Here is a 12,587-nt window from a genome sequence, read left to right as displayed (position 1 = left end):
ATCCGATTCGCATATCCCAAATGGCGAATGAACCTGTTCTCTCTCATTAAAGGGGCAATAGTAACAGTTAGGTTCTAATATATTGGGAATGGGTCTAACCCAAACCCAACTCCTTTATCAAACCAGCTGAAAATTTCAACTCAACCTAATCTAGCTATAAATGAATAAACCCAAACCCAAACATTTACATTTAATTAAAAATATAAAAATATGTTTACCTTGTATAAAATTATTAAATATCAATAACCCAATGCTCTGCTGAACTTTTTGAGAACTCATCAAGTGTGATGTGAGCCCAAAATTTGAACGGTGCACATGATGTAGCACCCTATGAAACTCTAAAATCCCAACTTTTATCCTTATAGAAAACTTTAGTTGGCCATCTCAAAAGAAATTAGTTTCCTCCCTTAATTTGCATCTCGCGTTACTATGACCCAGTTTCGAATCAGGATGTAAATTGGCCGTTAGGAGTTCCATGGTGCCGCATCACATGCACCATTCAAATTTAAGGCCCATGACACTTGTCCAAAAGTGTGCAAATGTGCTAGTGAGCATGCCTCAATATCAATATGTATTTATAACTCTTAATTAACATAAAATTAAACCTCACTATAATTTAAATTACAACCATTATAATTAAGTTCAAAATTTTAAAAACTTATATAATATTGTAATATATAATACTTATAGATGTGGACCATACTTTTCCAAAATGGGATAATAGCCCAGGAAATCCAAACCCAACTAGTCTAATTTTGATCCGAAGGAGTCCAACCCAACCCAAACCCTCACTTTCCGAGTTGAATTCAGGTGGGTTTACGGGTGGGGTCATATTTTGCCGCTCAATCTGTCACTCGTGAGCCACGTCAGCAGTATCTCACTAGGTCGTGCCACGTCCGACTTATGGTAGAACGAGAGAGGGAGTGGAAGGCGTTTGGGTGATGCTGTCTTGCCAGGTGTCACTATTGTGACCGTAAGCAAATCCATTTTTAAAAATAAAATAAAATCCAATCCTTACTGCTTGTAACTCTGCTTCCAACTGCCAATCTCTGCTTTCTCCCTCCAAAGCTCTCTCTCTCTCTCTCACTCTCTTCAAATGGCCTTAGCTGAATTCTCTCCTTCCTCCACCAAAACTCGTTTAATTCCATCTCAGCTCTCTTCAAAATCCACAACCACCCATCTCTATAGCGGCTACCGCCTTCCTGTTCTGCGGTCGCGCCGCCTCAAAAGTGCCAAAGTCTTCTGTTCTGTAGCACCCAAGTAAGAATTCTCTCTCATCTTTGTTTTTTGTTGTTGTTGTTGATCTCTTTATGTTCGTTGTGGTAGCCAAGTACAAGCACCCGCTGTTGCTCCCACACCAACCAACAAGGCCAACAAGGCTGAATGCTTCGGCGTCTTCTGTGTTACCTACGACCTCAGGGCGGTAATTCTCTCTCTCTCTCTCTCTCTCTCTCTCTCTCTCTCTCTCTCTCTCTCTCTCTCTGATTTTTTCATTGTAACTGTCGGATTCTCATAGAGTGGCATGGAATTGTCATTGTTTCTTCATGAATTGTAACTTGTTTGGATCACACAACCACCTTGGATGGCTTGTGGATGATGCTAGCTGTCTGATCAGTGTAATTTTCGCCCGTTAGATATTACCAATTTACCATCGTCTGAATTCTTTTTCAACTGTTCATTGGATAGCCAAAACTGTCCATTTGTGCAATTGTTGCCCCATGGCCCATCCAGGTGTGTCCCACTAGGTGGATGCCCAACTGGTAGACTGTCCAGTAGATTTCTCCTTTAACCGTCACAAATTATATGGAAGCATTGGGTAAATATTCTTTAAATGTTTAGGGTGATTTAGCAGTTGGGGTCTTTTAATTTCACCTCTGTTCTTATATTTTTTTTATACTTGTAAACGCTCCTCTTATTTAACTTTTATATATTCTTGTCCTGTGGGCCATGCATTTTATTAATTACATTTAGAGCTCAAGAAGTAGAATTTATTCGATGGTCGTGATTCAAGCTACCAAGAGCTTGACCAATTGAGTAGTGGAATTATTACAGAGCAATCAATGTACCGATTATTCCCTTCTACATATATGCTATCATGTTGATGACCTCAATAGTTAAATTACGAAAGGCTTTTTCAAAATCGGTAGATTTTAGGAGAATGGAAACATGATAGATTATGTTTGAAAACCCAACTTATGGCTATTGGTTCTCACAATGCAAACAGTTCGACGTAATTATGTTTGTGCTTGATTTTGGCATCTCCTTGTGTAATTGTACTACCGATATCAAATCCGTCATGATCCCATTCTTGTTTGAACTTATTCATTTTGGTGAAAGACTGTAACTGATCAATTGTATGTTCGTAAAAGATATGATTAGAACCATGTGGACCCCGTGGCCATTGCATCTTTTTCTTACCAAAGAGCTGTGGATCCTTGAAATCTGATCAATGAAGTGAGCTAAGAAGTAGAAATTTTTTCGAAGTACCACTAATTTGAAAGGGGGCTTAATCTAGTTAATGTGAGAGCATCAGGTAACATAGTTCCAAGCCCCCCAGCCTTCCATGTGGGAACCTTGCAGACATTACTACTGCCAAAGGGCCTGAAGAAATTTGTCGGAAACAACACATACCTATCCCAACTGCTAGCACGAATCTGCATTCGAATAGGAAAAAAGCTACTCGCATGTCTAATGACAAGGTAAGGTTGCTTGCAAACGGTCCAATCATGCCACCAGAACATCTCTTCCTCAATAATCCATCCTCTTTCATGGGGCCAAAATATCATAGAAGGTCCTATACTTTGATAACTAGTGCCTACTGCATGAAATTTTTTATTTTTTATTTTTTATTGATTTGGCTCCTATTATGAGTAGGATATTGGTATTATTTGTTTATAGTGTGAACCTTTGTTGCAAGATCCTTCTAATTAGGTGCCACTCTACTTCAAATCATGCTTTGAACCTGCACTCTCGCTTTTTCAACCATTTATACTTGATAATATTTCAAAACAGATGCTTACCCACTCACGCTCCCATGCTTGGTACAACTATATATGTGGACTATGTAAATGTTTGGAGATTAACAGCTTAGCCTTTTTCTCTAGTTAGTGTGTGTATCTTGGTCTTTTTCTTATTTTTGTTGAAGCTAAAGGTACTATAAGAACATGCATCAATTTTGTAAATAAATTGCTTTGTAAGTGTTCCTTTGTTCCAGGAGATTATAATGTTTAAAAGTTTGGCATTAATGTTTTGGATCTTTGTCTATTTCTTCTAATTCATATTGCCTATTGTTGGTAATTCTATTATTTTATTTTATTTTATGTTCATAGGAAGAGACGACGAAATCATGGAAGAGTTTAATCAATATTGCAGTTTCGGGTGCAGCGGGGATGATATCTAACCATTTGCTTTTCAAAGTAAGGGTTCTTGTCATTTGTATGTTATTAAATTCTTAAAGTTTGGAATGGAAGACATAATATCTCATTCTAGGTCTCTAAGAGTTAAAATTAAGGAAATGTATTAATTTAATTGTGAGAAATGTATGCATCCACTACTACAAATATCAATCAATATTTTCAATGTGTGACTGTTTCATTTGTTTTCAATAAGGTGGAAATGTGGCAATTTTTATTTGCTACTATTTTGTATTGCCTGAGATTGCCAATATGGTCACATCAAAATTTAAACATTTCAGTGCTGAAACACGAATATTAGGTTTATTAATTTAATTGTGAGAAATGTATGCATCCGCTACTACAAATATCGATCAATATTTTCAATATGGGACTGTTTCATTTGTTTTCAATAAGGTAGAAATGTGGCAATTTTGATTTGCTACGATTTTGTATTGCCTGAGATTGCCAATATGGCCACATCAAGCTTTAAACATTTCGGTGCTGAAACATGAACATTAGTTTTGAGACTTGTTTGTCACCTATCAATGACTCACTAATGATATGGTGAGTAGTTACATCATTATATATGATTTTCTCTTGCAACCATTTCATGAGGCTTGACAAACTTCCAATCTGAGTTGTTTTGAGCATGCTGCACTTTGATAGCCATGAAGATCCGTTACCTGAACAAATTGAAAAAAAAAAAAAAAAACTGTATTCCTTATGAGACTGTTGTTGAAGCAAGAAGGAGAGGGAGGGATCTTCTGAGCTGTTTCTAACATAGGTGCCTACCACCATTTCCCTAACTTTTAGCCTAGTTTTCCCCTTTTCTGCTGTGAAACTCTCTTTCTATCATCTCATTTCATCCCACTCCCTTGGGATCTTGACCTGATCAAGTGCTGTTAATTTCTCTCTCCACCATTACTAAATTGGTTTGTCTTGACCTTCTCAAGTGCTGTTAATTTCTCTCTCCTCCATTGCTGAATTGGTTTATGTCTTGATCTGCTCAAGTCCTGTTCATTTCTCTCTCCACTGTTACCAATTGTTTTCTGTTTTGAGCCATTGAAACATGCTCCGTAAGACAGAATTCTACCAACCATTGAGCAATGAAAGCCTTCTTAGGTAGTTGGATGGTACTTTCTCACTATCCCCATGATTCATTGAGTGTCCTTAAATCCTTAATATTCAAATTGGGTTAAGATTGATAAAATACTTCTCAGCTGGATCAGTGCCACACTCATTCAAGAGATTTAAGCTCAAATTGTTGGCCTTACCACTTCTTGCAGTTGTTTGATTGTTGTTGGAGATCTCGTTTACTCAATAATCAAAGACATGGGAACTTTAGCTTCCACATTGACTTTGAAACATCAAGCTAGGATCCTTTCATATTAGTGCTTTTCATCTTAACAATTTCATGACTTGTGCCCTTGGATTTGATTTTAAAAAAATGTCCCCTCTCATGAATACAGAGGCCTCACTTGTGCAGGCTGGACTCACTACTGATAGGACAACTACAACAGTTTTCTATAATCAGCAAGATCGATACAGTGGTAGTAGGACTCAGTCCCTGGGTCAAATCGACCTGCAACTCAGTGGGTCAGGAAAATATTTTTTATTTTGTTGATCAGAGATTTCTATATGAAAAATATGAATTAGAGTTTGAAGGGGGGGTGTGGGGATGTAGCATTTTTAATATTTTTCCTAGCAATCCATTTGCAGGCTAATACCAATGCAAACTATTGACCCTTGAAGTTTGGTAATCTATCCAGCTACGGTAGTATGCCATGTAATTTTAAATCATCCATTTAGCAATAGTAAGTTATCTTTATAATTGGAATTTACTGTGTTTGGGATCCAACCATCTTTTATATCTACAAAATACAGTAAATACATTTGAAGCTATGATTCTAATTTAATTTGCTGTTTCAGCTTGCATCTGGTGAGGTTTTTGGACAAGACCAACCTATCGCCTTGAAACTATTGGGATCAGAAAGGTCATTCCAAGCTCTTGAGGGTATGATTTTTACATAGTTAATTTGTGACTATATGATTTGGATGCATTGAAATTATTTTCTTTTCTTTTCTTTTCCTTTCCTTTCCTTTCCTTTTTTTTTTTTTCTTTTTTTTTTTTTTTTCTAAACTTAAGTGTAATGCATTAAGACGTAGAACCCTTTCTTCTGAGTAGTTGATTAAATGGAAGTTCGTCATCCTAGTGATCATTATTCCTTTTGAAAGATTGGTCTACAATTAACAGACTCAATTAAGTCTGCAAGGAAATATACACTGATAATAGATTTCCTACACAATAAAACTATGTTTCCATAGAGGAATAAGGAAAAAAAATTGCAGTTGAAAGAATTATCTATTTTGGCACTAAGAGGATTTCATAAAGAAATGCTTCCCTTATATAGGTTGGTTGCTTTGTGTTGACAAGGTTGTTTACCTTATTAATTATGTTATGCAAGTGTTAAGGTATAGTAATTTCCCCAATAATTTCTAAATGGGTTTTGCTAACATCCCCAATCCTTTTGAATTACACATGGGACACCCTATCATCAATTGAGACAGTTCATTCAATAGTACCATTGGGAGAAAGCCATGCTGCAAGAATCATGGTGATCAGATGATCCTAGCCCTTTGAATGGGACCAATTTGTTACAATTGATCGTTGTTTATGAGCCATAGATCACATGGTTATAATCATAAAACCAAAGTGCTACTTGGGAATCATAAGAAATGCAAGCGGGATCTATCGAATGGATGTTTCAAGATGATGATCAGACCTATTTTGTTTCTCTGTTCAATCTTGACTGTCCATTTTCCATGCTATTGATCGGACATTCAGGATCTCCAATTGGCATGATTTTTGCACCATAGCTTGCCTCTGGTTGTATGATGAACGGCTAGTTCAAATCAATGATAGGCTTCCCATTTGTCATTTAGAAGGTTTGTGGGCGTGGCTAACATCCCCATGAAAATGGATTAAGTTAGAAACCCCTTTCTAAAGTAATAAGTAGCATTCATGTTTTGGATTTTTATTGAAGTTTTCATGGTATAGAAAGTTGAGACCTTGCTTTGTAGCCAACTCTTAATGATCTCTTGACTCATGTTGAGTTTAAGGGGATAGTTAATGTTGTAAATATTATTGAGGATGTGTTATATACCAAAGAAGAGGGAATTTTAGTCACGTATGTGGTAGAGTATATTCTAATTTTCTTTGTATGTCTGGTGATGTATCTAAGGGATGATTTTCTCTATCCATGGTATTTCATTCCTCCTAGTGCTTACCAAAAAACCCAAAGTTCTAAAAATATAAAAATTCACTCAGATTCGGCCAGTTCCTATATATGACTAGGCTGATTTTATTTTATTAAAAAAAAAAAAAAACCAGGTAGGCACTAATTTGATTAGTTAGTTGAATGTATATATAAGATATAATATAAAGATTTATACAAAAAGGAATTTTCCAAAAGATCAATGGAAGCAATTATCGGCTCCATCTTAAAGTGCTAGAAAATAAAAGGTCAAGTCAGTGAAAAACATGGCCAAGTTTTCAGATCTCCCAAAATAAGGAAACTTTATACACGTCCAGTGCTTGATTTTAAGAAAAATGGAGTATGTTGTGAAGTGTTGAGTCGCTTAAAGGGGCAAATTAATAGTTGCATTATTTTTGAGATCTGCTACATCGAAGTAAAATTGATTTCTTCTCCATATTTTGGAATGTAGTCTTTAAGCCCCAATCAAGTAGCAAGCAGCTGAAAGAAAACTGGTTTGAGACATGGATCTGCTAGTTGAAAATTTATGGAAGTAAGCTTGATTAAGGGTGGAACATATTCGTAACTGGCCTTCCTCTATAACATATCATTACCAAGTGCAAAGCAACTTTTCTTAGAAGTTCTTACTCTTTTAGGAGTTAACTTGGAAATTGTATTTTTTAGGAAAGTGTCTTGTGTTTCCCTGTGTTCTTCGAAATTGTTAATGCATAAGTATGTGGGTTGTCCCACTGTGCAGCCCACCTAACTCTTCTCTTTTATATTTAGTGTTTATGTTGGATTAGGACTTTTTTGGATTATGAACATTATTAGTGAGGGTATTTTTGTACTTTGTGATTTTTTATTTATTAATATAAAGGGAAAAAGTCGGGACGTCCAGCCCTAACTCTTTTTCCTCTATTCTGAACCTTCTCTTCTCTCTCTTTTCTTCTCTATTTAATCTATGATTCTACATGGTATCAGAGCATCCTTCTTGTTGATCTAATCGGTCTCTCTTTTATCCTATAATTCCTTTTCCTTTTTCTATTTTTTTCTCTCTCTCATCCCTCTTGTGTTTAAAATCTTTTAAGAAACCTAAGTTTCTTTTCTTTTTGTTGTGTTGGGCCTGTATAATGGTTTGTGCATTGGAAAGGGATGAAGTGAACATGATAATCACCTCTTGTGTGTGGGATGTGTGGACGTGTGGGTTTATCACCATCGTCAAATGCCATATTCTTGATCATCAACCCTTGTGATTGGTTGCAATGTGTAGGCATGTGAGCAGGTTATTCTCTTCAAGTGCAGTGTACATACTATGTGAAGTGTACAAGTTGTGTGTTCATTGGTCGCAAAAACTCAACCTGTGTTTGTAAAAGCTTGAAGTATACGTTCTAGTCCCTTATCTTAGATGGAAAAGAAAGTGATTCAAGAACTAGATTCATAAATCAATTTTATTTTTTAGGGGTCCAAATGACCTCGTTTAAATGAAATGAAATGAACTATCTTTAGTGGTCCAAATCCATCTAAGTGTTTTTACTTGCTAAGGGAAAATTAAAATACTTGACCATTGAAAGCCTAATGAGGGTGCTAGTATGCATGATCAATGGATATATGAGAATGCTTTGATTATGACATGGTTATAGAATAGTATGGTGTAATTATGTGGTTATCTAACACGATACCATGACACGCGAAAGCTTGTTGAGCTTAGAATTATGGTCAAGTCGTAGAGGGGGGTGAATAGGACCTTTTTAAATTATTTACTAATTAATCCAAATTAATCCACAAGGTGAATTAAGTCCAAAATCATATACTACAAAGATACAACTAATTGTGCAACTAGTCTATATGCGAGATGTGAAATATCAAATGTGTGTGCACTAAATTAAATGTTTAGCATGTAAACTGTGAAGCCAAAAGGTTTTCTATATTCAAGACAACCCAATGGGGTCGAATATATAGAGATTACAACCATCTATACAAGGAAAACAATAAACTCAGAATCCTCTACCTATGGAAATAAACTATAAAAGGTATACTAGTTATACAAGGTATGTGAGCTGTCTAACATCCCCCCTCAAACTAATGCTGGTCATCGACAAGTAATAGTTTGCCAACTAGAAAAGAGTAACATGCAGAAGTGAGGGACTTGGTGAGAATGTCGGCAATCTGATCATGGGATGCAACATGTGGAGGAGAAATGAGCCCAGATTGAAATTTCTCGTGGATAGGGTGACAGTCAACTTCAATATGCTTCGTCCGTTCATGAAAAACTGAGTTAGAGGCAATCTGAATGGCACTGAGATTATCGACATGAAGTGGAGTAGGATTCTGTAGAGGAATGCCCAAGTCTGAAAGAAGTCTACGTAACCAGACGAGCTCACTACACGCAGCGGACACCGCCCGATACTCGGCTTCTGTGCTTGATTTGGAAACAGTGGTCTGCTTCTTACACTTCCAAAAGATGAGAGAAGTGGTGAGAAAGACACAATAGCCAGTGGTAGATCTTCATGTGAGAGCGCAACCAGCCCAATCAGCATCCGAATAAGCACGAAGGTCCAAAGTCGCCGTGGAGGAGAAGAACAAGGATCGATCTAGAGTTCCACAAAGGTACCATAGGATGCGCAACACCGCAGTCATATGAAGTGTCCGATGAGCAGAAACAAACTGACTGACGACTTGGACAACATAGGCAATATTAGGGCGAGTCATAGTTAAGTAAACCAGACTCCCAACCAAACGGCGGTATAAGTCGGGTTGTGCAAGTAGATCACCATCGTCACAGCCATGGTGAACGTTAAGTTCTAAGGGAGTCTAAACTGTCTTCTAATCCGTCAATAATGCCAATGCGAGAAGATCCTTGGTATATTTACGCTGGCTGACTAGGATCCCACAGTTGGAACATGAAAATTCAAGTCCAAGAAAGTATGTTAGATGGCCGAGGTCTTTCATCTTGAAGGATGATTGCAAAACTTCCTTTAAAGCCAAAATGCTAGTAGCATCGCTACCAGTCAGGAGGAGGTCGTCAACATAGACCAGAACAATGACAATTCCGTAAGCAGTGGTGCGCAAAAATAAGGATGGGTCATGACCACTTTGAGTAAAGCCAGCACCCGTAACAACATCGTGAAAGCGTTGGAACTATGTCCGAGGTGCCTGTTTGAGGCCGTACAGGGCTTTCTTTATGCGACATACCTTATTATCAGGGATTAAAGAGCCAGGAGAAGGTTTCAAATATACGGTTTCTTGGAGTTCTCCATGAAGAAGGGCATTTTTCACATCCATCTGAGCTAGTGGCTATGAGCGAACAGAAGATATAGCTATAAGAGTACGAACAGTTTTCATCTTGGCCACAGGAGCGAAAGTCTCATCATAATCAATTCCTTATTCCTGTTTGTATCCCTGAGCGACAAGTCGAGCCTTGTATCGATCCAATGATCCATCAAAGTTGAGCTTGACAGAATAAATCCATTTGCTACCAATTAGCTGTTGGTCAGCAGGTCGAGTGACAATGTCCCACGTATGATTATCATCCAATGCCGCAAGTTCTTCTGCCATAGCCTTCTTCCAACAATCATGAGTGACTGCCTAAGAGTATGAAGTAGGAATAGAAACAGTATCCAGAGTAGCATTCATAGTAGACATAGAGCATATCAAGCGATCAGGCGCTCGATGTTCATGAGCGGAACAACGTATTGAGGTAGGTTCGGGTTAAGTAATAGGTGGTGGATCTGTACGTGGTCGACGTGAGTAAACCTACAACGGACGAGGGAGAGTACTTGAGGCAAACGGAATTTCTGAAAAGGCGGTTAGACCAGGAGAGTTTGGAGTGTGCGGAGGAGGAAGAGATAAATGAAAGGCAATGTGTTTAAGAAAAACAACATGTCGTGAAACCCGAACACGATGATAAACCGGATCATAACATCGAAAACCCTTATGAGTTTCCCCAAATCTCAAGTACATACATTTGACCGATTTTGAAGATAGTTTGTTACATTCACGTGAAGCCAGGTGAACATAACAGATACAACCAAAAACACGAAATGTTGAATATGCAGGAGGTAAGCCTGTGAGAATAAAGTAAGGAGATTTACTGTTCAGAACTTTGGTTGGCATCTGGTTAATCAAGTAGACGGAATGTAACATTGCTTTCGCCCAGAAAGAACGAGAAACCCTCATAGCTGTCATCAGGGTGTTGGCAGTTTCAACAATATGACGATTTTTTCGTTCAGCCACCCCATTCTGTTGTGAAGTATCAGAACAGGTGATCTGATGAATAATCCCATGCCCTTGAAGAAATGTATGAAAATCGGTTGAGAGATATTCCCCCCTTGAGTCAGAGCGGAGAGTTTGAGCTGGAACCCGAAATTGAGTCTCCGCCATAGAGTGAAATAACTTGAATTTTTCAAAAACCTGTGACTTCGATTGCAGAAAGTAAATCCAAGTGTAACGTGTGAAATTATCTATAAATATAACATAGTATCGTAACCCAGAGAGACATAATTGGTGAAGGACCCCAAACATCCATATGCACAAGTTTAAATATAGAAGATGATTTTGTAATACTTAGAGAAAAGGGAATATACTTACTTTTTGAAAGACAACAGGAAGAACAAGAATAATCCAAATCATTTTTATTAAGAGAAATATTCCCTAACATGCCAGACGAAATTAACTGAAGTAACCGATCGGAATGTGGATGACTCAGGCGAAAGAGCCACAGTTTCCACAATTTATTTGCCGAACAAATATCTGATGAAGATGGAGAAAAGAAACAACGAGCCGGAGTGACAGATGGATCAAAAATCAGCACGTATAGACGACCATGCCGCCTACCCCTCCCAAGTACCTTCCCCGTTGCCAGATCCTGTACAAAACAACAGTTGGGAAGAAATATGACTAAGCAGTTATTGGATGTGAGTTGACCAACTGAAATTAAATTGGAGGAGAGGTTAGGGACATGAAACACATCACAAAGGGTGAACTGGCGATGAGCAGAAGGAGAGAAAGTTAATGATCCAATGGACTGAATAGGTAGTCTAGTGCCATCCGCAATAAAAATAGCCTGATTGCCAGTGTAGGGACGAATGTCACGAAGATAGGATACAACACCGGTCATATGATTGGTAACACCTGAATCGAAGAACCATGTAGAAGATGGGGATATACTTGACATACCGGCCGCAGAAAGGGCCTGAACAATTTGCTAGAGCATCGCAGGAGTCAATGGAGATGAAAGACCTTCAACAGAAACAGTAGATGTAGAATCACTAACAGACGGCTCGGAAGAAATACTGGCAGTAGTAGCGAAAAGAGCACAACCACGGCCACGGCCACTACCACGACCACCACGTCCACGGCCGAAAGAAGATGCATAGGCACGTGTACGGCAGTCCTAAATACCATGACCAGTCCGTCGAAAATAAGCGCACTATTCTTTGCATTGAGCGACAACATGACCCACCTTGTTACAGCCGCGACAAATCAAAGGAGTGGAACCACGTGTTGGTGTAGTGGTGGACACAGCAAGCACCATATCAGATGATTCCGGAGTTGAGGAAGGAAGAGAGAAAACTTTCAGTCGCTGTTCCTCAGCCAATAAATCATTAATAACCGAATTTAATGAAGGAGTAGGGCTATGGTTCAAGAGAGCAGCCCGATAATGCTCAAATTCCGGACGCAGCTTCATAAGAAACTGTCGAACTTGCACACTCTCGCGCATAGTTTGGAATATCTTAAAGTCATGAGAAAATATTGGATCCATCATAGCCATCTCAGTCCAAATTGTGACAATTTTGGAGTAAAATAATTGAATACCATCGTCACCCTGAGTAAGGTTAATGAGATCCTGTTCCAAGCGGTATAACCGGGCCGCATTACTCTGTTGATAAATTGTCTGGAGATGCTCCCACATTGCCTTAGCAATGCGATGAGGTGTGAG

The 12,587-nt window shown here is 38.3% G+C and overlaps 1 protein-coding gene across 2 annotated transcripts in view; it reads left to right on the top strand.

Annotated features, from left to right (window-relative positions):
* Positions 1 to 1,017: 1,017 nt before the first annotated feature.
* The window catches only part of LOC131225677 (malate dehydrogenase [NADP], chloroplastic), a 30,478-nt gene continuing 18,908 nt past the window's right edge, over positions 1,018 to 12,587 (top strand). Inside the window, exons 1-4 of one of the 2 annotated variants that reach the window (XM_058221244.1) lie at positions 1,018 to 1,260; positions 1,327 to 1,423; positions 3,330 to 3,416; positions 5,325 to 5,409. In XM_058221244.1, the coding sequence (XP_058077227.1) occupies positions 1,097 to 1,260; positions 1,327 to 1,423; positions 3,330 to 3,416; positions 5,325 to 5,409 (433 nt within the window). In that variant the 5' untranslated portion in view covers positions 1,018 to 1,096. Of the gene's footprint in view, positions 1,261 to 1,326; positions 1,424 to 1,505; positions 1,617 to 3,329; positions 3,417 to 5,324; positions 5,410 to 12,587 lie in introns of those variants that run through there. The other variant, XM_058221245.1, reaches the window with a different exon arrangement.

Source organism: Magnolia sinica, chromosome 14 (assembly GCF_029962835.1).
Source record: "Magnolia sinica isolate HGM2019 chromosome 14, MsV1, whole genome shotgun sequence".
NCBI classification, from domain to species: Eukaryota; Viridiplantae; Streptophyta; class Magnoliopsida; order Magnoliales; family Magnoliaceae; genus Magnolia; species Magnolia sinica.
This window is presented reverse-complemented; position numbering and strand designations above follow the sequence as displayed.